Below are 24,234 nucleotides of genomic sequence, written 5' to 3'. Positions count from 1 at the left end.
CTTTCATTACCTTGTTAAACTGGCTCTCTGGGGGAAAACCAAGAAGTTCTGATTTGCAGCATTGCTGATGTCTGTAGTATAAATACCTCCACTATGGTCAATATCAACTTACTAGTAATTAACAACTGCCTTGCGAAATTCCTGAATATTTTACAATCTGCTTTTGCTAGCCAGTATAAGATAGTTCCAACAGATTACCCTTCTTTTTTCTGTTTTTAAAGATACTCATGTTGTGTATTAGATTTATCCCCTTGAATTCACTTATATTCTTAATCTTACTTTCCCTTTGCTCTTATTTCTTCTTCTTTTAAAAATTATTTTAAATTGTCTCTGTAAGCTGCTACAAACCTTTTGTTGGAATGAGAGGCATAAAAATACAGTTATTTGGCCAATAAGGAAAGACTATGCCTTCTAATTTTTTTTTTTTGTTGTTGTTGTTGCAGTTTTTGGCTGGGGCTGGGTTTGAACCCACCACCTCTGGCATATGGGGCCAGCACCCTACTCCTTTGAGCTACAGGCGCTGCCCTAAGCCTTCTAATTTTAAAAAAGTTTAAATCTTTAGGAGAAACTTTGCTGTACTGCTTAGGGTGTGTCCCAGGCACGTGTACCTCTCTCTTTCAATGTTCACACTTTTCTTCTCCAGACCCCCTCCTCCCACTTTCACAGCATTGCTAGTTAATGGCGTAACTTCGTCTTCTTTTTCGCTTCCAGCTCTATTTATTAGAGCTTATTTTGCTCTCTACTAACCTAAGAATTTTTTCATTAACATAGCTTTACTAAAATGAATGATTAAAATATGGGAGTTTCTTCCAGTGACTAAGACTTTGAGGTTAATTCTTTTACTCTCTTAACATTTATACATTTATACTCGCCAGGTTGCAGACTTAGAACTAGGGAATCTCCTCTCACAATCATTTTGAAGATTCCCCTACACTCTCTACCCACAGGGGCCCCTTTTCTTCATTCTTCTGGCTACAAAGCTAGTGTTTCTCTTGGACACTTAGTGCTTGTGCTACCATGTGGTCAGCTCTGCACCTGGGCCTCACTTCAGGGCAAAGCTAGAAAAGTAAAGGGGAAAAAATTTGAAAATCCACCCAAAGGGGAGTCCCCTTTCCAAGTCCCAACTCTCTTTGCAATCCACTTGCTTTTGTTTATTTCTTAGCTCTGTACTTGCTGTTTGTTAGGTTCACAGAGTCTCACTATATTGCCCTTGGTAGAGTGCCATGGTGTCACAGCTCATAGCAACCTCAAACTCTTGGGCTTAAATGATTCTCTTGCCTTAGCCTCCAGAGTATCTGGGACTATAGGAACCCACCCAATGCCCAGCTATTTTTTGGTTGCAGTTGTCGTTTAGCAGGCCTGGGCTGGGCTTGAACCCACCAGCCTCAATGTATGTGGCTGGTGGTGCCCTACTCACTAAGCATGGGAGCTGAGTCTGTACTTGCTTTTGGTATCCCTCTCAGAGTTTGTAGTTGTGACCAGTGGGAGAAATAGACTCTTAAACTATTGCTTTAAAATAAAAATAAATAAATAAATAAAATTTAGAAGAAATTATCATGGCTGAAAACAATCATGGGTGCTCATAATTTCACATTTTCCCCACATCCCCAGGGGTGTATGATTGCTTTAGAGTATTTTAAATCTGTGTGTTTAGCCTGAGATCCTACTGTTAGTTCTGTTGCATATGCAGGTTAACTGCTCACTTACTAGCCAAGCAGCATTGACAGAGCTGTAAACTACCTTATAAATCATTCAATATTTTCTTTTGACAGAAAAGCAAATGAGGGCTCATGCAGGGGAATAATTATTCCTGTCGCTCAGGAAGTGTTGTAATGGTGACCAGGTAGATGACACCTCCGCTAGAGCCATCCCGGCTCATGGCCAGAGCAATAGCTGCAGAGGGTTTCAGGATAGAGAGAGGAGGAAAAGATAGGAGGGAGCTCAGCCTTGTTCAGTATGGTTCCTCCGGCATCTGGTAACAATTGCCTAAGTGCCACTGAACATCCTGGCTGATTATTACAGGTTTAAAGGAGATGATGCGATATGGGGCTTGAGGGAATGGAAAGCTTTATCTAGGAGTAAAGGAAAGGCCTATGATAAAACTAAATCCCAGACTCAGCTTCTGAACTTGCTGTGTGACCTTGATCAAGTGACTTGATCTTTCTAAGCCTTTATTTGTCACAGTAACTAAATGGGATTTTGTGTGTGTGTGTGGTTTGGATTCTAAGAGACAAAATTTATAAACATTTAGCCAATGCCTGGTTCAATAGATACAGCTTTTTAAAGTTATTGTTATTATTCTCTGAAATTCAAAGTGCCCCCCAACATTTCAGCATTTTTCATGTATTGGTCTTTAACATGAAAAGATGTATTATGAATGGAATTCTTTTACGTGTGAATTTGCTGATGCTCTCAGTTAATTCTCACGTGTGCAGCTGTCAGTCTTAGCCTTAAATGATGAGACCAACTCCTCACTTGCACCCTCATTCCCTGGACATCCGAATGAGAGTTTTTATTGTTTGTAAAACATTGCAATCACTCACTACATAATGACCTGCCACGTGTAGGGTCATTATATTTCTACTATTTTCCCCTTCCTTTGTCTGGGAAAGACATTTTAGACCTGGGACAACAGGATGAAAAGGATATGTTGACATCTGGGAGGATGTCTTCTTCAGCCTCCTCCCCTAGCTACATCTTCCTGAGCTCCCATGTCCCACTGACCATACCAGGTTCTGATCCTAGAACATTTATTATAAAATGAGAGACAGACGTCTGAGGAAGATTCAGTCATCATAGAATTTTGGCAGCTCATTGCCCAAGATGACTCGATGGTCCACACCAGCAGCTGTAATGGTGACCAGGTAGATGACACCTCCGCTAGAGCCATCCCGGCTCATGGCCAGAGCAATAGCTGCAGAAGGTTTCAGGATAGGGAGAAGGAAAAAGAATGGCTTAGCTTCAAAAATCCTTCCCTTCCCCTCCTGTCCATATACCTACTACCTATCAACTTCACCTCAGAACCTACCTATCAGGGAGGTGTATTTAGTGGTGTGCTAGTAAAGTGGCTTAAAAAAAAAAAAGCGCCTTCATATGTAGTATCGATGTCCCTGGTGTAAATACTTCCACTGTGACCAATCTTAAGTTACAAATAACAAGCAGCTCACAAATATGTGGCTATTTAGCTCTCATGAGCTGGCCTCCATCAGCCCCAACACACCACTGTTTTTTTTCTTTTCTTTTTTTTTTTTTTTTTTTTGAGATAGAGTCTCATTTTATACCCCTGGGCAGAGTGCCATGGTGTCATAGCTCACAGCAACCTCAAACTCCTGGGCTCAAGGGATCTTCTTGCCTCAGCCTCTTGAGTAGCTGGGACTACAAGTGGTGCCATAACACTCGGCTATTTTTTTAGAGACAGGGTCTCGCTCTTGCTCAGGCTGGTCTCAAAGTCCTGAGCTCAGGCAATCTACCCACCCCAGCCTCTCAGAATGCTAGGATTATAGGCGCAAGCCACTGTTCTTATGGTGACTGTCTTCTAACTTGGTTTACTCAAAACAGTGCTGACTTATCCCCATTACCCCAAAGTCCCATCCGGTTTTGCATTTGTCCTGCCCCTTTTCACTCACAAGAGTATACCAGTTTGGACATTCAGTTAAAGGATCACCCATGCATTCCTCTTCCTGTTCCTCACAATCCACTTCATCCAACCCTCCCCAGATACCCTTCCACTTGGTTACCATCTGTGGTGAAGCGCCTGCACTCCTCTGGGGACATGCCTGGTTTATATGCTGCGTCCACATAACCATAGATATAGGTGCTTCCGGAGCCACCAATGGCAAATGGCTGTCGGGTCAGCATTCCTCCCAGGGTTCCATATACCTGGGGGGAGGCATCCTCAGGTCAGACTAAAGAATCACCAAGCGTATACTTCCCACTGCGACAAGTGGGTGGTCTCTGCACCCTACAATGAAGTCCCCGTATCTCATAACCCAACAGTTACAGGATTGCATTATGCTTTCAGAGGTAGTGTCTTTGGAGCTCACTGCTAGAATGACATATGACCTCCATCTCCCTCTGTAGGGGAGTGGGGAACCTCAAAAGAGGAGGGAGGAGGAGTTTGGGGAGGCACTCACCTGGCCCCCTTCACGCTGGTCCCAGCCAGCTACCATGAGATGTGCAGACAAGTCTTCCCGGTACTTGTAGGTGATGTTTCTCACCACTGTTGCAGCAGCCAGAACAAGCGGGGCTTCTTCCAGTTCCAACCTGAAGGAAATATTAGGAATCAGGGTCAATATAGTTTTCTGAAGTCCCACTCTCCTATGCCATTACCCTTGTCCCTGCCAAGTGACACCTGAAACCTAGAGCTGCAATAGTTCAAACTCCAGCTTCCCTCCCATGTGTCCAAGGGAACCAGAGTCCCACACCACCAACTGGTAAGAAGCTCTTAATTGTTCACCCTATTTTTTTTTACTCAGCCCCACCCATCCCCAGGGATATAACTCTCTTTTAGCTGCAAGGGCCCTGCCCTTATGATTAAAAGCTGATAAGTTTACTTCCCTCCCAATGACCTTGATTTCTCATATGGCCACTGCCTGATATTACAGTGAGCCACATCATCATTTTTTCCTGATGATTTGTATTAGCAGAGTGATTTACAATTTTCAAACTGCTTTCACATATATCATTTGGTTCCCCAAATAGTTATCTGTTAAGGTACTATCATCTCCACTTTACAGGTGCAGAAATGGGCCTAGAGAAATTCAGGTGCTAGCAGGAGCTAAAGGGAGTTTTCATTTCCCAATGCCATGCTCTTAGAACAGGACGCTGTTTAGGGGTTCACAGGTTGGGGAGGCTTCAAGGGGTATGGAGTCAGGATCCCAGCTCTTCATACCCATGGAGCTCCAGCTGGTAGGCGGCCATGTCGGCCACGGCTTGGGCATCAGCCGCTGAACCAGAGAGTGCACAGTAGATGCGCTGGTGGAGAGGGGACAGCTTGTCAAACACTCGGTTCACCACGGCCTCTCTGTCAGGAAGAAGTCAGTGTTGGAGTTGGGGAATTTTTGAGGCTGATTATTCAGTGTTTCTCAAATTTACTCGACAAGAGAATTGCATGACATTTAATGTTTGGATTAAAGCAGGATGGTCATCTCAGATAAACTCATCACTGTGAGTATTAAATATCAGTCAAAGTTAGACTTATTAGGCTTGGATTTTATAGTGACGCAAACGTAGTAAGTTAAGAAAAATATGCCTGGCTCGGCGCCTGTGGCTCAAGCGGCTAAGGCGCCAGCCACATACACCTAAGGTGGCGGGTTCGAATCCCCAGCCCGGGCCCGCCAAACAACAATGATGGCTGCAACCAAAAAATGGCCAGGCGTTGTGGCGGGCGCCTGTAGTCCCAGCTACTTGGGAGGCTGAGGCAGGAGACTCGCTTGAGCCCAGGAGTTGGAGGTTGCTGTGAGCGTGATGCCATGGCACTCTACCCAGGGGGATAGCTTGAGGCTCCGTCTCAAAAAAAAAAAAAAAAAAAGAAAAATATGCCTCTTGTCAATTTGTCTTTGCTATTAACAAAGGGAACACAATGTAAATAATATTGATCTAATCTCATATATTCCTTTTGCATGTGAGGAAATTGGTTAGGAGGGGAGAACAGAGAAAATATTTTAATACATGACAAATGAGAGACCAGGTATCTGCTTGACAGAACCAGTTTTTTTCTTCCTAAACATAGATGGAAGGAGGCCCCTCAAAAATGTCTCTCCTGTCCCCTTGTCAGATCCTCTTCCTTTATACTCATCCCTGTATACTACAGGATGGGCCACATAAGCATTCAGACCCCAGATCCTCCTCCATGAATTCAGAGACCCAAGCACCCACCAAATGGCTCTGTTACAGTGTTTTTCAGGAAGGTCGACTCTACTTCCGCAAACTCCAGTCCACCAGTCCTTTCAAGAGTGGGTAAGAAAACTGCGTATTTGGATAGTATTAGCTTCATTCCAAATGCACACACCCTTGCTGTACTCACCCTGCAGACACCCGAGAGTCAGAGCCCATCACCACACCCCCGTCAAACTCCACCGCCATGATGGTCGTCTGTAGACAGAGTATGGAATGTCAGAGGAGTAGAGCCCTGATCCCCTCATGTTACAGAAGAGGAAGCATTCCTAGAGAAGGGACATGACTGGCTCAAGGTCACACAGTAAGTCAGGCCAGAGCCGACTCCCGGATAAGTCCCCTCCCAGCCCATCTGCCCACTTTCTCTGTTGATCTATCTGGCTCAGAGGAATGTCACGGCTAGGCTTTGATACCACACAGAAAGAACCATATCCTAAGCCACAACATTCCTAAGTGGACTCCTTCTCACTCCAAAGAGAGAAGTGGGGATGGGCCTTTTAGAAGCAGAAGTGCTTCTTCTGAGGGGAGCACCACAAGCAGCCCACAAGCAGATCATCTCCATCACACACGTGTGGACAGAACCGATGCAGCACTGGACTGTGAACTGGGAAACAAGGGCGGGTGTTTTGGGGCCCAGAATCCTCTGCCCCACTCCCACTTAACCAGAAACAAGCTCTGTCAGTTTACTGAACAATGGAAGACATTGAGGGGATAGTGGTTAGCATGGCCAGAGGTCAAAGGCAGGAGGGGAACAGCAAGGAACACACAGGTGGTTTAAAATAAGAAAGTTTCCCTTAAGGTATTTCTGATCAAGAAGTAAGTCAGTATCTCAGTAGCCAGGGAAAGCGACCTGTACCAAGAGAGGATCTGAATGGGGAATTTAAGCTGACTTTACCAGATCAAGAAATGAAATAAGAAGTGAGAGAGGATATAACTACACTTTTTCTACAACTGTTTAGTTGAAAGGAGCCTTAAAGATCCTCCGTTCAAATGAGGGAACCGAGACATAGAAGAGACCAATGATTTACCCAGAATGTACAGAATGAACAGCAGACTTAGGACTAAACCCCAGGTCCAACTCCTATTCTTGGTTTTGACTTGTATTTCCTACTTGACACTGTTCACTTGGCAATAGAGGAAAATTTTCAATTTGTAAAGTTTTACCGCTCCCTTTCTCATCTCACCGTGCAGTAACTTACCCTGGCCCCTGGGACACTGCCCTGAGTATGCTTCCTGACATACTGCCCACCAGTAGAAAGCCAGAAAACAGAGGTAACGCCATCCCAGAGGCTGTTCCTCTATAACAGAGCTGCCCCGAGGTCAAGGTAGTGGCAGTAGTCTGAGAGCAGAAGCCAGCCAGCCTTGGGCCTGCCGTCCGCCTCAGGCACCCATCCTGAGCAAAGTTCCCTGTGGGCACTTGGAGGTGGGCAAGGAAGACACAAGGGAGGGAGCAGGCACCACCTGGGCCAAGGAGGAGCCTTCCTGGGTCAAACTGGGGAAGGGAATCCCTGGAATCCATTATCAGTGTTCGGGCTGAGAGTTACCCAGGGCGATTTTATCAGAGGTCTGTGTGATGAGTTGGTCCTTCTCAATACGTGCCCGCATTCCCCTTTCTCAAGTACTGTCCTACTTCACGCCAGGCACCATTTCCTCATCTCTTTGCACAGTCCCCAACTCCCCCTTTTCATTTAACCAGCCCACACTGTGCAGACCAGAGTGAAAGCGAAAGCGCATTACAGCAGCTTCCCCTTGACGCTTCCAACTAAGAGTCAAAGCACCCCCTTCTCCACCAGCCTTCTCATGCCCATACCATCGCCGACCCCTCGAGGACCCCCTTTAGAATTGAAATACCCTATGTTCAGTGCAGGGTGGAGGACAATCACTGGCTGCTACAAGCTACCTCCCTACACTCCTGTTCGTCTCCGCATTCACTTTTCAATGCTTCCAGGGTCTCCCCACCTGTTGCTCCTCCCTCAACCCCCTGCCAACCCTCAAGCCCGGACCCGTTACCCCGGTGTGAACTTCTCCTGCCCAGGGTAAGTCCCCGGTTGGTGCTCCCGCCCGCAGCATCCCTGCCAGGCGCTGCACTTCTCGCTGCCTGCGGCTCTGGTTTCCGACCTGGGACAGCGCGCGGCGCGCAGCCTACAGCCCCGCCCCGTCACCACGCCCGCCAGGGGGCGCCAGAGTCTTCCCGGTGAGGTTCGCGCTGGGTGCCAACCCAGGCAGGGCGCATCTGCCCGGAGACAGGTGACGAAAGAGGCCATCCCTGAGGCCGGGAAGAGAAGATTCGTGCAAGTGGATCCAGAGGAGGCCGGGAGAGGAGGGAAGGGTGTGTGCGTGATGGAGAAAATGGGACACTAGGGCAGCGCCCAGAACCTCAAATCCAACTTAACCTACTACTCCCAGACTAGTCTGGGCGGGCCACTGTAAGAAGTGGGCGGATCTAGGGAGCGAGCGGCCGCTTTCGATTTTCCTTTCCGGGAAACCACTGAGCTTCTCAGCAGAACCAGGACCGGCTGGCTCTCGGGACTTTCCAAGAGCCCCGCCCCCGCCCGCCTCTACTCCGTCCCCCCAGCTGCGAGTCCCCGCGGACTCGATTGCATCCAGAGACTCCTTCCCAGCGGGAGACGACGGAGAGTTCCAGGCCAGGACAGGAACAGCGACAGGCCTTCGCGCCAATGGCCAGTTCAGGGTCCCCCGCTCCTTGCGGGTGCCCCTGCGTCTTCCAAGCTTCTCTCAGGTGGTTGGGGGCAATGCTGCTGCTTCTCGCCGACTGTGTGCTGCTGCGGCCCGCGCTGCCCGGGCTGTTCTCTCGGCTGGTACCCACGGCGCTGCCGCAGCTCCGGGTCTGGGCGGTGGGGCTGAGCCGCTGGGCCCTGCTGTGGCTGGGGGCCCGCGGGGTCCTCAAGGCAGCGGCTGGCTCCACGAACAGAAGCTCAGGAGCCCCGGGCTGGCTGGCTGCCTTGGAGCCATTGGCAGCGGCGCTGGGCTTAGCCCTGCCGGGACTTGTCCTGTTCCGAGACCTGCGCTCGTGGGGAGTCCCCGGGGCGGCTGACAGCACCAGGCTACTTCACTGGGGAAGTCACCTCGATGCCTTCGTCCTCAGCTATGCAGCGGCACTGCCTGCAGCCGCCCTGTGGCACAAACTCGGGAGCCTCCGAGTGCCCGGCTCTGTGCGTCGGCTTCTAGGCTGCCTAAGCTCGGAGATAGGCCGATTCCCGCTGATTGTGGTCCTATTGGTCCTCTCTTGTCTTGGTAAGAGGGACTCAGGGCGAGAGGGGAGGACATAGGGGGACTGTGCAGGATAGTGTGGGGTCTGGGAAATGCAGATCCTGAGGCGACCACGCAGTGTGGAGGAGAGAGCACTGCAATGGTGGGATCCTGGGCTCCAGCCCTGGGCCACGGTGGGCAGGTCCTTCCCCCCGCCCAGCCTCATCTCTAAGAGCAGGGCATTCTACTTCATACTTTCCAGCCTTCTTAATTAAACTGCTGAAAGGTCGGGGGTGGGGGCAGGACAACCTCAGGGTAGCCAGCTCTAGGACAGCCTATTCAGGTTCAGGATTGTGACCCCTTTCTGCTGCTGCCCTCTGGGATAACGGTGAGGGATAGAGGGGCAAGGTGGGTCTGACTGAAGCTGACCTGCTTAGATTTAGTATTTGTGACTGACTCTCCTCTCTCTTCCCAGGGGAAATGGCCATTCCATTCTTCACTGGACGCCTTACTGACTGGATTCTACAAGATGGGACAGCTGCTACCTTCACTCGAAACATAGCTCTCATGTCTGTTCTTACCATAGCCAGGTCTGTGGGCTGAGAATGGGAAACCTGGAAAAGAGGGAGTTGGCGATACCTGGGACCTCCTCTGTGTCTTCTGAACACACCAACCCTCCTTTTCCTGGTCTTTCTCTAGTGCAGTGCTGGAGTTCCTGGGTGATGGCATCTACAACAGCACCATGGGCCGTGTGCACAGCTCCCTACAGGGAGAGGTGTTCCAGGCGGTCATGCGCCAGGAGACAGAGTTTTTTCACCAGAACCAAACAGGTTTCTAATGAAATTTCTTCATTACACACCTGTGAACTGTTTATATCCCCATCTACCTGCTTTTATTTATAATCTTCATCTCTCTCTCTCTCTCTCACACACACACACACATTTTCTTATTCCTGATATTCCTCAGGAGCAAAATATTGTCCTCTTTACCTTAAGAAAAATGAAAATTTTCCTCTAGGATTTTTCCATAGACCTATCCCTATGTCTCTTTATAATTCCAAATTCAGTTAATGGAGTCCAACTACCTCAATTTACTGAGGAAGGAACCTGAGGCCTAAATCCCAAATGCTGAAACTTGCACAGTCACACATGGCTGGAGATAAACTTGGGATTAGAACCCCAGTCTCTGGGCTCCTAGCGTGGTGCTTGTTAAACTCCAGCATGATTTCTAGCGGCACCTCCCACACTTGGTTCCCAGTGGTTTTTTTTTTTTTGAGACGGAGCCTCAAGCTATCCCCCTGGGTAGAGTGCCATGGCATCACGCTCACAGCAACCTCCAACTCCTGGGCTCAGGCGAGTCTCCTGCCTCAGCCTCCCAAGTAGCTGGGACCACAGGCATCTGCCACAACGCCCGGCCATTTTTTGGTTGCAGCCATCATTGTTGTTTGGCGGGCCCGGGCTGGGGATTCGAACCCGCCACCTTAGGTGTATGTGGCTGGCGCCTTAGCCGCTTGAGCCACAGGTTCCCAGTGTTAAACTCCAGCATGATTTCTAGCGGCACCTCCCTCTCCTCCACCTCTGCTATGGGACTTGGTTAAGCTCTTCCTGCCTGTGTGTATAGTGTGGAATTTATGAGTCTTCAGGGAACTGAAAGCTTTCAGAGAAATGGACATTTATATGCACATTACTTTCTTTGTAATTAAACTGAAGGTCTAACACTCATTCTCCCTGAACTGAGATTTGAAGACCTCCCCAACCCCCTAACCTGGCTTGCTCCAGACTCCTTAGAACCCCACACTGGCCTCCTTAGAGCAACATGTGGACACTACTATTGACACTCTGACTCATCATCAGTTGGAAACTCCTCACCTGGAAACTGCTTCATTCACTTTACTTTCTTCTCCCCAACCTTGACAGGTGCCATCACATCTCGGGTAACAGAGGACACGTCCACCCTAAGTGAGTCTCTGAGTGAGAAGCTGAGCCTACTGCTGTGGTACCTGGTGCGAGGACTGTGTCTCTTGGCGTTCATGCTCTGGGGGTCACTGTCCCTCACCATGGTTACCCTGGTTGCCCTGCCTCTGCTCTTCCTTCTGCCTAAGAAGCTGGGAAAATGGTACCAGGTATGTCCAGGGTAGTGGCTCAACCCATACAGACTCACCCTCATCTCTCAGACTGGGCAGACTCCATTCCTCTCAGATTGTTCACAGTCCCCTCACTGATTCTCCATCTTTGTGGAACTAACTGCCCTGTGGTCCATGTTCCCAGACTGCTCAACACTGATTTTCATAGTCTCTGTGTCTTCTCTTCTAATGCCTGCCTACAATCTGTCTTTAAGAATATGATCCCCAACCCATTTTCCTCTTCTTTGTATTTCTTTAGTATCCAGAGGGCATAGCTGTTTCTCTATGGCAGTAGTTCCCAATCTGTGGGTCGTGACCCTTTTTAACTGTATTAAAGGGTTGTGGCATTAGGAAGGTTGAGAACCACTGCTCTATGGTATTTCTGCCTCTTCTCACCCTTAATTTCAAACTAGGTAACTCAGGGACTGTCCCTTATGGTTTGCTAACCCTGTGTGACATCTCTTGTCTATGTTTCCACAGTCACTGGCGGTGCAGGTGCAGCAATCTCTGGCAGAGTCCAGCCAGGTGGCCGTTGAGGCTCTGTCAGCCATGCCCACAGTCCGGAGTTTTGCCAATGAGGAGGGTGAGGCCCAGAAGTTTAGGCAAAAGCTGCAAGAAATAAAGATGCTCAACCAGAAGGAGTCCATGGCCTATGCAGTCAACCTCTGCACCACCAGTGTGAGCCCATTCCCTGCCCCCAAGATGCTATGACTCCATTCCCTTTCCTATGATCTTGTTCCCACTCCTCCTCCAATAGGAAATGGTTGGTTCAGTGTTTTCATCCTAGCAACCTAAGGCTTAATGACTCTAGTATCCTCCTCCCTCCTTTTTAGGAATGCTAGGTGGCTTCCTTTTGCTAAGATACACAAAATCCACACAACCTTGGGGAGAGATGCCGTGTCTTCTAGTCCAAGGGCTTTCCTTTGTCTCTCATGGGAAGCTCAGGGAGCCTTAAATTCCCATATCTCAGTGTGCTTCATGCTGGTACTATTTGGATGTGCTAGAGGGAACCATGGAACAGTGGCTCCCAGGGATGAGGGGCATCTGTTATGTAGTGAAAGAGAACCAGAAACTGACCAGCAGTCAGATGTGCCTGGCCTGATATTCCCATTTACTAACTCTGTGACCATAGGCAAGTACCTGTCTTTCTTTGAGGTGGTTTTTTCATTTTAAAAAAAATGGGAGTGAGTGATATAATCTTCCTTACAGGGCTGTTGATAGGAGTATTAGCCAACATTGTATTCATAACAGCCTTTTACAAAGAGTAAAGTGCTCCCCAATCAAGGTGATAATGGAGGTGGTGATGAAGCTGTGATAACTTCTATGATGTGTTTTTGAATCAGACTCCATGGGGTCTCTGTGAGACCTTTCTACCTATTTAGCTTTCTGATGTTACCTGAGGGACAGGGACTTTATATCTCCTTTATATTAATGACTTTGCTTCTCTCTGTCCCCTCAAGGTTTTTTTTGCCACAATCCATTTTTTATGTGGCCTCTCTATAGATTTCAGGGATGCTGCTGAAGGTGGGAATCCTATACATCGGTGGGCAGCTGGTGACCAGTGGGGCTGTAAGCAGTGGGAACCTTGTCACATTTGTTCTGTACCAGATCCAGTTCACCTCAGCTGTTGAGGTGAGTCCCCTAGTGTCTCTCCCCACTCCCTCTTCCCAGTCACTATTCCCCTGGCCCAGCACCATATGTGTGTCTTTCTTCCCTTCTTTATGCTTCTCACCTAACATAATCCTGGCAAGCAGATTAGTTCTCCCTACTTCCCTCTCACTGTTCATACCTCCCTGCAGGTACTACTCTCCACCTATCCCTATGTACGGAAGGCTGTGGGTTCCTCAGAGAAAATATTTGAATATCTGGACCGCACACCTCGCTGCCCACCTAGTGGTCTGTTGACTTCCTTAAACCTGGAGGGTCATGTCTGGTTCCAAGATGTCTCCTTTGCTTACCAGAATCGTCCAGATGTCTCAGTGCTGCAGGTACGTGCTATCACCTACCAATCCCTGTGTTCCACCAGCGCCAACTGCAGTTCTGCCTCCTAAGTTTTCTTCCTGCTTGACACTAAGCACAGATCCTTCCTCACCCTTTAAAGGCAGTGATAGCGTCATCCGTTCCATAAATCTTCCCCAAACTCAATAACCTATTTGGTCTTCCAAGAAGAATGGAGGAAGAGGTTTCAAATAGAAGACTCACTTTCCAAGGAACTGCCACAGCAAAATCTGTGTCTTTAGCCTTCCATCTTTCCTTTTTCTTTCCATTTGTGATTCGGAATGTCATTTCTTTTCTGTTTCTTGGTGGTATCTGGTATCAAGTGTGTGGCAGAGTGGGACTTGGTCTTTGCCTTTGTCTCATCTTCTGTCTCTACTCCTTGGGGAGGCATCTTCCAGAAATCTGTGCATGTGGGAGGCTAGGAGTTATTCTATTTCCCATTTTTCTTCTGGGGTAAATCATACTATGTAGCATGACAATTACAGTCTTGAAGTTAGGGGCCTCTTAGGGTACTCAGTCTGTCGCTTATTGTGCAATTCTCTGGACTCCAGGGGCTGACATTCACCCTACGTCCTGGTGAGGTGACAGCGCTGGTGGGACCCAATGGGTCTGGGAAGAGCACAGTGGCTGCCCTGCTACAGAATCTGTACCAGCCCACCGAGGGAAAGGTGCTGCTGGATGAGAAGCCCGTCTGGCAATATGAGCACCGCTACCTGCACAGCCAGGTGTGTAAGAAGGTGGCATGAGGGAGGGCGGGGAGCATTACATAAGAAGAGTGTTCTCTCTGAGCACTCTGAAAGGAGGGTTAGGGAGGGATAAGAGACCGTGGGTGGAGATGGGAATGTGGTCAAGAGAGGGCATGTAATTTTCTGATGTGCTCTTCTGAGAGCGTATCAATGTCTAGGTAAACACACTCCTGTGTTCCTTGTTTTATGATTATTCATCATATCTCATCTCAGGTGGCTGCAGTAGGACAAGAGCCACAGTTATTTGGAAGAAGTCTTCACGAAAATATTGCCTATGGCCTGACCCAGAAGCCCACTATGGAGGAAATCAAAGCTGCTGCAATGGAGTCTGGAGCCCATAGTTTCATCTCTAGGCTTCCTCAGGGCTATGAGACCGGTACTCTGTTCACTCACCTCACCACCCACACACCTTTGCCTTAATGAAACCCCAGTAGTCTTGCTCTTCTGTGCAGCGCCACCTGCCCCACAGACACCAGTTTGAAGCTGCTATGATCTTGCTCCTATGGCTTCTTTATTCTCACCTCCTCATAACCCTATTCCCAGAATCTCCACTATCCAGCCCCATCTGCCAGTTCCTGGTGTGTATGTGTCTAATAAGGCTGTCTAATTCTCATCTTGGTTCTTGTCTTTGCAGAAGCAGGAGAGGCTGGGAGCCAACTGTCAGGGGGTCAGCGACAGGCTGTGGCCTTGGCCAGAGCATTGATTCGGAAACCGTGTGTACTTATCCTGGATGATGCTACCAGTGCCCTGGATGCAGACAGCCAGTTACGAGTGAGTCATCTTCTTAATGTCTATATCCCACCCAATCTTGCTTCCTTTATTCATCCCATATTAGTTCTACTAATATCATAATTATACAATCCAGTCTTTGTAATTCTCAGTTTCCATTAGTGTCTCCTCAAGACACTTTGAATCAGTTAAAGGAGACTATCTACAGACTCTGAATCTCTAAAGCTAAACACAAAGAAAAGGCCATCCTAATAATATTAATATTATGTACGCTTGTACTGTGTCAGACATGCTACTGGGCCAGTTACATGTACTATCTCACTTATTTATCGTGAATCCTTGGAGGCTAAGAGAGGCTGAATAACCTCATATAGAGGTCATATAGATATGACCTGGATTCAAATTTAGGTCCACCTGACTGGAATGTTCACTTTTTTTTTTTTGCGATAGAGTCTCGCTTTGTCCCCGTGGGAGAGTGCCATGGCATTATAGCTCACAGCAACCTCAAACTACTGGGCTCAACAGACTCTCTTGCCTCAGCTTCCCGAGTAGGTGGGACAACAGGTGCCTGGCACAATGCTGACTAGGTTTTAGAGATGGGGGTCTTGCTCTTCCTCAGGCTGGTCTTGAACTTGTGAACTTAAGCAATCCACCTGCCTCAGCCTCCTAGAATGTTGGGATTACAGGCGCGAGCCACCACTCCTGGCTGATGTTCTTTACTACTACAGTGTGTTTCCTTAACATCTACTACAAAAATTCCCAGTCCCTTGGTAGAGAGGAGAAGACTGTTCAAAACCCTTTTTACTCTTCTCTGACAAGTTTCACTGCAGGACTCTGGCTTTTATTCCACTTTTGCACCCTCATGTAAAGAGTCCTTAAAAACAAAGGTTTGGCAAAGAAGCATTCAGAACAGACATCTTTGGTGTCCTTGGGATTATAGGTAGAGTCAACAGTGATCTTGTGAGGTCTGTCCCAGCCCTGGAAGTACAGGGCTGGGGGTGGCCCCTGCACTGACAGAGTGTGTATCTTTTCTCAGGTGGAGCAGCTCCTATATGAAAGTCCCAAGCGGGGTTCTCGCTCTGTGCTTCTCATCACCCAGAACCTCAGCCTCGTGGAGAAGGCTGCCCAGGTGCTCTTTCTGAAAGGAGGCAGTATCTGTGAGGCAGGAACCCACCAGCAGCTCATGCAGAAAAGGGGACACTATTGGGACATGGTGCAGGCTCCTGCAGGTGCTCCAGAATGAAAGACTCTCAGACTCCACCTCCCTCTTTTCTTCTCTGTGGTGGAGAGTTTGGGAGCAACGACCTTACAGAACTGCAGAGCAGGTAGCTGCTTCTAGGAGGAGTTGGCAGAAATTTACCATGAGCTTTACTGTCTCTCCACAGGACTGGCAACTCCTTACTTGCTAAGGTGTAGAGCTAGGGTCAGTGCTTTGGTGTGGATAACACTCTGAAAATGAGGGGGGATATTCAGAATGTACATACAGAAGGGAAAACCAGCCACTTTCAATACGGACAAAGGCATAAGCTGGTTCGTAAATAGTCTGTGGATTCTTGATATTTATAATAAAACCGGTATTTTGTACTGTGGTTTCTTGTATTTCTGGGACACGGAATGACTCTTCTGCAGCACACTTTTCAACAGCCAAGTGTCTTCCCTTTAGCATCTGCAATGTCTTACAGCCCTAAGTGCACCGTCTTCGCCTTTAAGTTTTCTATTTTCTATGATTTCTCCTTCACTTCCCCGTGCCCCCAAGTTTCCTCTTAAGGACGAGCAAGAACCCCGCCACAGCGCCCAACAGGCACCAGCAGCTGCTGCTTAGAGCCAGGGCCTTCCTAAAGTGAAGATGGGTGGCGGGCGCAGATAGAGCGAGGGTGAGTGCGTTAACCGAAGGGCTGAGAGCGCCACACACGAAGCCACTCGGTTTTTTCCGGCCTCACCGGCTCCGCGGCGGCACCTGTGGGGGAAATGTCAGAACAGCGGGCGGGATTGTCTAGTAAATCTCTCCCATTCCCGGAGGCCCAGCTGTGTGACGTTAGCGGTTGCTGGGCAGACGAGGCCCATACAGGTTGTAAGGAGAGGAGGGGTTTAGAGGAATAAAAGTCGCTCAGCCAAGCTAGGAGCAGCGCTGGCGGAGGGGCGTGGACGGAACGGGCAAGTCTTCCAGGTGGCTACGGGTTAGAGAGACCGTTGAACCGGAGGTGCCCTAGGAGGGACCACGTCGAAATATTCAGAGACTCCGCCCTCTCCTCGGCACCCCCTTCCACCACACGCCGAGACGTATTCTGTTGTGGCTGCCCAGGGACCTTTTCTCAAAATACTCGGTGCCCCTCGTACTCCTTCTCGCCAATGTTTTTATACAGTTATGCTCATATGAACTCCCGCCCTCACCTCCAGGTGAAACCCGTCCCAGCCTCTTGTTGACTTTGATCTTCCTGGTTGAGGCTACGCCTTTAGATGATGCGCCCCTGCCCACTCCTTAACTGCCGGGGCTTGGGGGTGTCTCTCACTATAATCCGTAGCCGTCGGGGCTTTAGAGGGCGCTCCCTCCCTTTCTTGCATTCTTCTGACAGTTTCCCTAATCTCCATAAAGGCAGAGCAGAGAAGCGGGTGCCCACTGTGATACTCCTGGTTCAGACACTCATTGTCCTTTTCTTGGAAAGGGCAGGGGGATGTGGAAAAGATTCTGGTTCCCTCCCCCTTCGGGCTGTGGCTTTCGCTTTCACTTCCTCCTGGAGAGAGAGCCGAGACTTCTGCGAGTGCCAGGCGGTCATGGCTCTACTGGATGTGTGCGGAGCCCCCCGAGGGCAGAGGCCCGACTGGGCTTTTCCAGCTGCTGGAAGCAGCCATTGCTCGGACCCAGGACACTACAGTTTCTCTATGCGATCTCCGGAGCTCGCCCTCCCCCGGGGAATGCAGGTCAGGGCTGTAAGGGAATCCCTAGGGATGTGTGGAGGCGGCGCAGAGGAGTGGAGGGTCTGCGTGAGATGCGTGGAGGTGGGGGAACGCGGAGGGGGCCGGCCTTCATTCGCGATCCCGGGAAGCGGCCACGTGGGGATGCGGCCCGATGCGGTGGGAAGTGCAGATTAGGGCCAAAGAGTTAGAGGCGAGATGGGTGCTCCCAAGTGAAGACAGGCGAGCCTTCCTGCCGTTTGTTGACCACACACAAATCGTGCGGCCTTTTCAATGGGATTATCATATGATAGAGGGGCTGTGTAGTCGGAAAACCTACAACTTTGGCAGCTAGCTTTACCTCAGCAACTTGTTGCTGCGTGACTTTGAGGTCCCAAGCAAGTCCCTCTTCTGTAAAATGAAGATTCTGTTAATAAAACGTGTTTTATGAAGGTTGAATAATCTATGAATGGAGAAAACCGTTAAAGTCACCCTTCATATTTTTAGTTATGACAACGAATTTGTTTTCTTTCTTTTCTGTTGAGCTAGAAAATGGAAAAGGTTAATGCCCCATGCCTCTTCCTTCTTCCAAGCCATTTCCTTCTAGAGCTTGGTTGTTAGTGTCCCATTTTATTTATTTAAGACAGAGTCTTGCTCTGTCACCCTGGCTAGAGTGCCCTGGTGTCAGAACCCACAGCAACCTTAAACTCTCAGGCTCAAGCAATTGTCTTGCCACGGTCTCTCAAGTAGCTGGGACTACAGGCACAAGCCACAATGCCTACTGCTTTTTTTATTTTTAGTATAGATGGGTCTCACTTTTGCTCGGGCTGATCTGGAACTCCTAAGCTCAGGTGATCCACCCACCTCAGCCTCCCAGGGTGCTGGGATCATAGGCTTGAGCTACCTTCCCTGTCCTGTTACAAAAGTTTTTATTGCACCTCTCTCTACATCTTCTCTCTCGTTAGCCCACTGAATTCTTTCAGTCCCTGGGTGGGGACAGAGAAAAGGACATTCAGATTGAGATGGCCCATGGCACCACCACACTGGCCTTCAAATTCCAGCATGGAGTGATTGTGGCAGTGGACTCTAGGGCCTCGGCTGGGAATTACATTGGTGAGTGTGTGTGCTTCAGCAGGCAGGATCTGGGGAGCTGGGCCCTCCTCTTCATAGCCTTCTACCAAAGCTGAAGGACTGAAGGGCGTGTTGATTTAGGACACTCAGGGAGAACTGTGGGTTTATCCTTCCTCTCTTAAAACTCCATCTTTTCCCAGATACCCTGCGGGTGAACAAGGTGATTGAGATTAACCCTTACCTGCTTGGCACCATGTCTGGCTGTGCAGCGGACTGTCAGTACTGGGAGCGTCTGTTGGCCAAGGAGTGTAGGTAAGAGAGGCCTCTCATCTCCTCTCTCCCTAGTGACAGGAGGCCTCTCAGCCTTCTCTTAGCCAGGTATTGTGAATCCCTGGATCTCCGAGATCACTGCTCCTTACCTCTTGCCCCATCTTAGTGCTAAGAGAATATTTCACAAAACAACTTTTTTGTAATAAATACCTTCTCCCAAATCTTAGTCTATGCTCCTGCCCATGAGCCAATTTGTCAATTGAGCACTGACTCTGTCAACCCTGGTGGGACAGTATTATTTACTAGGCGCTCTTTATATATTTAAAATACTGATATTCAAAATCTTTCTCTGATTCTTAGATCCTGCAAAATAATTTCTTATCTCTTCAGTCGTTTCCTGTACCATCAAGTGGGAGAGAGCTAATCTGTCACCTCTAATTCACTCCCCCTCCTCCTGTCCTCACCCAGGCTGTACTATCTGCGGAATGGGGAGCGCATCTCCGTCTCAGCAGCCTCCAAACTACTCTCCAACATGATGTGCCAGTACCGGGGCATGGGCCTCTCCATGGGCAGTATGATCTGTGGCTGGGACAAGAAGGTGGGTACTTTCCAGCACAGTGCTCCCCACCATGGATGAAAGCTCTGTTTTCCCATTGCATACTTCCACTCCCTCCTCTACAAGATAGACATGTAGAGCACTCACGTGGTTATAAACCTGTTCCAGTATGTAGTGTTTCCTTGGTTCAGATATCGACCACTGTATATATTTTATAAGCTCCCTGTTTTGGTAAACTAGTTGATTTCAAATTTGTTTTTCTTTTTGATTTCTAAAGTTGTAGATTTTACAGAAGTGTTGTCCTAATTTACATAATCCTGTGGTAATATTCTTTTGTTCACTTTTTATGACGCTTACTCAAATCTTTGTTACCAGTGACTCCCTCTCTAATTTCAACCTGGAACCTTCTTTTGTCTTATAGGGTCCTGGACTCTACTATGTAAATGAAAATGGAACTCGGCTCTCAGGAAATATGTTCTCCACTGGTAGTGGGAACACTTATGCCTATGGGGTCATGGACAGCGGCTATCTGCTCAATCTTACCCCCCAAGAGGCCTATGACCTTGGCCGCAGGGCTATTGCTCATGCCACCCACAGAGACAGCTATTCTGGAGGCGTTGTCAATAGTAAGAGACCAGTGCTACCACTACCACCATCACCACACTACCACCACCACAACCACCAACACCCACCCACCCACCATGACCATCACCATACCTGAGAGGGGACAGGGAGGACGATTTAAGATTGAGAGACTCAGGAGAGGTAGAGTGGCAGAGGGGAGGTTTTCAGAGTCTGCAAGGCATTAAAGTCCCAGTAGCTTGGGTTTTAAGCATGTGCCCGAGTGTTGATGGTGTGTAATGGTATTAACATAATACCTTTAACAGGAACTAACTAAGGTGAAAGGTTAACTCCATACTTTTATCCCATTGGCCCACAGTGTACCATATGAAGGAAGACGGCTGGGTGAAAGTGGAAAGTACAGACGTCAGTGACCTGCTGCACCAGTACTGGGAGGCCAAGCAGTAATGGGGATGGCAGCTGGGCAGCCACCTCAGGGAGAGTCTGGCCAACCCAAGGACCTGAGACAGAAGAAGCCCCTGGAGAACGAGAGCCCTAACCTGCACCAGAGATAGAGAATAGGCTTATTGGCCCAGTAGGGCTAGAGGGGTTCATCCTTTTGTGTGTTTTCTGTTTCATGAGCATTTCTCTCAAAAAACTTCTGGGTCTCACTATGTACAATAAAGGAAAACGGTTATAAATGTCTCTGTGTTGTGGCTGAGTGGGGTTGGGGCTGTGGTTGTTGTGGGAGGGGGCAGGAAAGAAAGAAGAGCTTTTCCAGGAGAAGAGTCTCTTCCCCACCTCACAAAGTATTTCTTTCTGAGTTTTTCTTCTTTACTCATCTCTCCAGTGTCTGTGGACATTTATTTGCAGTTTGGTTTAGGCCAGAGCTCTTTCTACAGAGACACCCCGGAGACTCCTGTGTGCTTCATTGTTAATGGTTTGGGTGACTGGGACCAGGCCACCTAGAACAACTGTTTTCAACTCTGTAGAGTGAGATGGAAAAGCTCCACCTCTACCGGATGTAGTAGTTGCAGACACCATGCTATTTACTGCAATTAACACTCAGAGATACTGGATATTGAATGTCAAAACAGACATTAGGGGTCCAATTTCATGATGTGTCATGTTGGATAGTGAGATAACAGGATTATACTGAAGAGGAAGTGGTGAGAAGCAGGACTCCATGAAGTGAGGAATATGAGGAAAAAGTAAAAGATTCAGGGTACATCACGAGATTCTTCTGAACTGTGCTGGAACTATGGATCCTTTCACCCTCTCCCCAGAGATGAGTTAATTGAAGAAAGCAAGTGCTGGAAAGTAGGAAGCAGCTGAACATGGAGTTTTTTTCATTAGGGAGAGATCCTTCAAGTGCCATAATAGACAGGGTGGAAAAATTGTGCTAATTCATTACTTCAAACCCCCCCCCACACTATTTTTGACTTCAAGCGACTCATTGGTATTGGGTAATGACACCAATAACATATCAAAAGGGTGGTTTGGAGTCCAAGTGATCCTCCTTGTGGAGGGATTTTATTTTATTTTATATTTTAAGTTTGGGGGGTAGTTTCAGCCTGAAGAATAGTTTCTGGAATAAACAAACCTCCTTTTTCCAGAAATAGGCTTAGAGAGGGTGGGAAGGCCCCTTAGAAACCTGATTACTCTTCCAGTCAGGTTAAAATATACCAAGAAACAAAGCCCAGTACCATGGCATTTCCCTCCCATGCTGAAGGCGCCCCCCACATAATTTGCAGTACAAACTGAGAGGCATCTGAACTGGTGCTCCGCTCCACATGCTCTGTTGAGAAGGACAGAAGAAGATAGAGAGCCTGGGCCTCCTAAATTCAAAATCTGTTAGTAGACACCCTTTGCCCCGAGAGTGGCTGCATCTGGCTTTGTTTTCACACCGACTCTAAAACGAGCTTGCATGGGGCAAGAGGAGCACTTCTAAAAATAAGTTTAGAGCTTGAGGAAGTAGTTTTGAGACAGTCCGTTGATTCTCCTATTACAAATCATCTCAATACTTGAAGCATCTTTATTTTACTTAATGACAATTAAAAATGTTTACAGTTTTCTGTCACAGTGTAACCGCCTCCAAGGGCGAGCCCCAGCAATGCGACCCCTAGCATGGGGCAGGTTCGGTCATCTGCAGGCCTCGCGCGCCCCCTGCCGGCCGCTCCGCCCCGAGCCAGGGCCAGGCGGGGGAAGCGAAAGCGAAAGCGGCAGGAGACCCGAGGGCCTCAGAAGAGATCTGGGCCGGGACAGCTGAAGGGACCAGGAAGCTGAGAGAGAGGGGGCTCAGTCCTTGGTGCTTAAGCTAAAGCCCCCGGAGCTGCAGTTCCGCCGCCGCGGCTGGTGAGTTCCTGCGATGGGGACCTGGAGCGCCGGCGGGGACGCAGCCCGACCCACCACCTCCCGGGCTCTGGACCCCGGGGATGGAAGGGCACCGAGCTGGGACTGCACCGCTCTCCGGAGCTCCGCGGCGGCAGGCCAGGGTGGAGGAGGGAGGTCTGGGGTTTGTTTTGTTTTGCTTTTTTAAAGCCTGTGGCTCGGGATGGTCATGCTCCCCAATTCCCTCGATAGACAGAGAGCCGTCTGTCACTGGAGCGTTGAATTGATGACCACGGAGTACCTAGGGGGTCTTTCAGGGTAGGGTGGGATAGAATGAGAAGCAGATGGACGATGGACAGGTTGGGCGGAGCGGGGGTGTCAGGATGTGTTCAAGGATTGGGACTCCACTTCCATAATTTCTCAACTTCTGCCCACAGACGGCGCCATGCGGCTCCCTGACCTGACACCCTGGGCCTCCCTGGTGCTGGTGGACTTGGCCTTCCTCTGGTTACTTCAGGGGTCTCTGGGGACTGTGCTTCCTCGGGGGCTACCAGGACTATGGCTGGAGGGGACTCTGCGACTTGGAGGGCTGTGGGGGCTGCTGAAGCTGAGAGGGGTGCTGGGATATGTGGGGACACTACTGCCCCCGCTCTGCCTGGTGACTCCCCTGTTTCTCTCCCTGAGAGCCCTGGTCTCCGGGGCCTTGAGTGCTCCTCCCATCAGTGTGGCTTCAGCCCCTTGGAGCTGGCTGCTGTTGGGGTACGGGGCTGCAGGGCTAAGCTGGGCTGTGTGGGCTGTGCTGAGCCCTGCTGGAGCCCAGGAGAAGGAGCAGGGCCAGGAGAAGAGCAAAGCCTTGATGTGGAGGTTGCTGCAGCTCTCCAGGCCAGATGTGCCCTTCCTTGCTGCTGCCTTCTTCTTCCTTGCTGTTGCTGTTTTGGGTGAGTTGGGAGAAGATATTGGGAATTGGGGATGGTGGGAAAAGGGCCTTGGCACCAAAACATTCATCTCTTAACTTTCCTACTTCTTTCAGGTGAGACATTAATTCCTCACTATTCTGGTCGTGTGATTGACATCCTGGGAGGTGATTTTGACCCTGATGCCTTTGCCAGTGCCATCGGTTTCATGTGCCTCTTTTCCTTTGGGAGGTAGGTGATGGGCAGTTGGGTCCATTTGCCAGCCCTCTTGTCAGGGGCCGTCATGGTCCTGATGCCACTTTCAAACCCTGTTTCTGCCCATAACAGAAAATATTTAAACTCAAATATGGGTTACTTTGTTCATATTTTGTTTCATCCATCCATTCTTTTCTTCTTTTCCTTCATATTTGCTCAACGTCTTCAAGTTTATATTCCATTATTATAGGTACAAGAACAAGGGACTGTAATACGAAAGTGGTTTATGTGTCCAGTGGACTGTCTCTTGGTTACCTCTCAACTTTTCTGTTTCCATGAAATTCCCTTTCTCCTTTCTGCCTCCGTCCTCCCACCAGTATGTGGATCTCCAGAGTATCTCTCCAGGGTGGTCCTCTTGTTGGAGTGAGCATGTTTCTGCCTCTTGACTCTTCTTTCCTAACTCATCTTGCCAAACCCAGAAGATCTTAGTGGGAGAATTATCAGCTTTCCTTATAGTTTCTTTACTCTTTTCCTCTTCATTTGCTTTCCCCTCTTTTTAGACAAACTCAGGAGTGTACTCACCCCAAACAAACAAAGGAACTGCTTGGTAGGGCCAGGATGAGGGGAGTAGGATGAGGTGACTGAGGCACTCAGGGTGCAAAATTTAAGGAAGTGCCCACTCACCTTACCCCAATCCCAGCCCAGTTTGATGCTGCTCCTTTTTTCTTTTCTTTTTTTTTTTTT

At 48.9% G+C, this 24,234-nt stretch overlaps 4 protein-coding genes across 5 annotated transcripts in view; 3 read left to right on the top strand and 1 right to left on the bottom strand.

The window, feature by feature from the left end:
* Positions 1 to 2,471: 2,471 nt before the first annotated feature.
* PSMB9 (proteasome subunit beta 9) lies at positions 2,472 to 8,066 on the bottom strand. Its single transcript, XM_003789069.3, has 6 exons — positions 7,906 to 8,066; positions 6,026 to 6,093; positions 4,892 to 5,023; positions 4,134 to 4,263; positions 3,738 to 3,879; positions 2,472 to 2,914 (listed from the first exon to the last, which is right to left on the bottom strand). Exons 1-6 carry the CDS (start codon positions 7,963 to 7,965, stop codon positions 2,787 to 2,789), a joined length of 660 nt encoding a protein of 219 aa, XP_003789117.1. The 5' UTR covers positions 7,966 to 8,066; the 3' UTR covers positions 2,472 to 2,786.
* A 427-nt stretch (positions 8,067 to 8,493) lies between these two features.
* TAP1 (transporter 1, ATP binding cassette subfamily B member) lies at positions 8,494 to 16,284 on the top strand. 2 transcript variants are annotated; one of them, XM_023512767.1, is made up of 12 exons: positions 8,494 to 8,635; positions 9,002 to 9,150; positions 9,581 to 9,695; positions 9,805 to 9,935; positions 11,022 to 11,227; positions 11,708 to 11,905; positions 12,731 to 12,859; positions 13,027 to 13,215; positions 13,777 to 13,950; positions 14,185 to 14,347; positions 14,606 to 14,742; positions 15,737 to 15,949. In XM_023512767.1, the coding sequence occupies exons 1-12, from the start codon at positions 8,574 to 8,576 to the stop codon at positions 15,941 to 15,943; spliced, it is 1,860 nt and encodes a 619-aa protein (XP_023368535.1). In that variant the 5' UTR covers positions 8,494 to 8,573; the 3' UTR covers positions 15,944 to 15,949. The 2 variants fall into 2 exon arrangements, with proteins under 2 accessions (XP_023368535.1, XP_012660294.1); XM_012804840.2 differs by having other exon boundaries at positions 8,574 to 9,150; positions 15,737 to 16,284.
* Positions 16,285 to 17,472: 1,188 nt separating this feature from the next.
* On the top strand, positions 17,473 to 20,754 carry PSMB8 (proteasome subunit beta 8). The gene is made up of 6 exons (XM_003789070.3): positions 17,473 to 17,619; positions 18,558 to 18,705; positions 18,864 to 18,975; positions 19,402 to 19,531; positions 19,911 to 20,115; positions 20,430 to 20,754. Exons 1-6 carry the CDS (start codon positions 17,473 to 17,475, stop codon positions 20,516 to 20,518), a joined length of 831 nt encoding a protein of 276 aa, XP_003789118.1. The 3' UTR covers positions 20,519 to 20,754.
* Positions 20,755 to 22,270: 1,516 nt separating this feature from the next.
* LOC105886923 (antigen peptide transporter 2) overlaps positions 22,271 to 24,234 on the top strand; it is a 12,272-nt gene continuing 10,308 nt past the window's right edge. The window contains exons 1-3 of the mRNA XM_023512809.1: positions 22,271 to 22,405; positions 22,819 to 23,319; positions 23,412 to 23,527. Coding sequence (XP_023368577.1) covers positions 22,827 to 23,319; positions 23,412 to 23,527 — 609 coding nt within the window. The 5' untranslated portion in view covers positions 22,271 to 22,405; positions 22,819 to 22,826. The remainder of the gene's footprint in view (positions 22,406 to 22,818; positions 23,320 to 23,411; positions 23,528 to 24,234) is intronic.

This window comes from Otolemur garnettii, unplaced genomic scaffold (assembly GCF_000181295.1).
Source record: "Otolemur garnettii isolate 467f Iridium unplaced genomic scaffold, OtoGar3 scaffold00031, whole genome shotgun sequence".
NCBI classification, from domain to species: Eukaryota; Metazoa; Chordata; class Mammalia; order Primates; family Galagidae; genus Otolemur; species Otolemur garnettii.
Note: the sequence above shows the minus strand (reverse complement) of the source record. Positions and strands in the feature narration are given on the sequence as shown.

What these genes read in the sequence shown, in the direction of transcription:
- PSMB9 (XM_003789069.3), bottom strand. Translation starts at nt 7,965, where the DNA reads ATGCTGCGGGCGGGAGCACCAACCGGGGACTTACCCTGGGCAGGAGAA. An exon ending in CAGGAGAAGTTCACACCGGG is followed by an intron (nt 6,094 to 7,905) that starts GTAACGGGTCCG and finishes CTCTGTCTACAG; the next exon opens with ACGACCATCATGGCGGTGGA. An exon ending in CAGGCGCTTCACCACAGATG is followed by an intron (nt 2,915 to 3,737) that starts GTAACCAAGTGG and finishes AACCTTCTGCAG; the next exon opens with CTATTGCTCTGGCCATGAGC.
- PSMB8 (XM_003789070.3), top strand. Translation starts at nt 17,473, where the DNA reads ATGGCTCTACTGGATGTGTGCGGAGCCCCCCGAGGGCAGAGGCCCGAC. An exon ending in TCTGTGGCTGGGACAAGAAG is followed by an intron (nt 19,532 to 19,910) that starts GTGGGTACTTTC and finishes TTTGTCTTATAG; the next exon opens with GGTCCTGGACTCTACTATGT. An exon ending in TTCTGGAGGCGTTGTCAATA is followed by an intron (nt 20,116 to 20,429) that starts GTAAGAGACCAG and finishes ATTGGCCCACAG; the next exon opens with TGTACCATATGAAGGAAGAC.
- TAP1 (XM_012804840.2), top strand. Translation starts at nt 8,574, where the DNA reads ATGGCCAGTTCAGGGTCCCCCGCTCCTTGCGGGTGCCCCTGCGTCTTC. An exon ending in TCAACCTCTGCACCACCAGT is followed by an intron (nt 11,906 to 12,730) that starts GTGAGCCCATTC and finishes GCCTCTCTATAG; the next exon opens with ATTTCAGGGATGCTGCTGAA. An exon ending in AGTTCACCTCAGCTGTTGAG is followed by an intron (nt 12,860 to 13,026) that starts GTGAGTCCCCTA and finishes ACCTCCCTGCAG; the next exon opens with GTACTACTCTCCACCTATCC.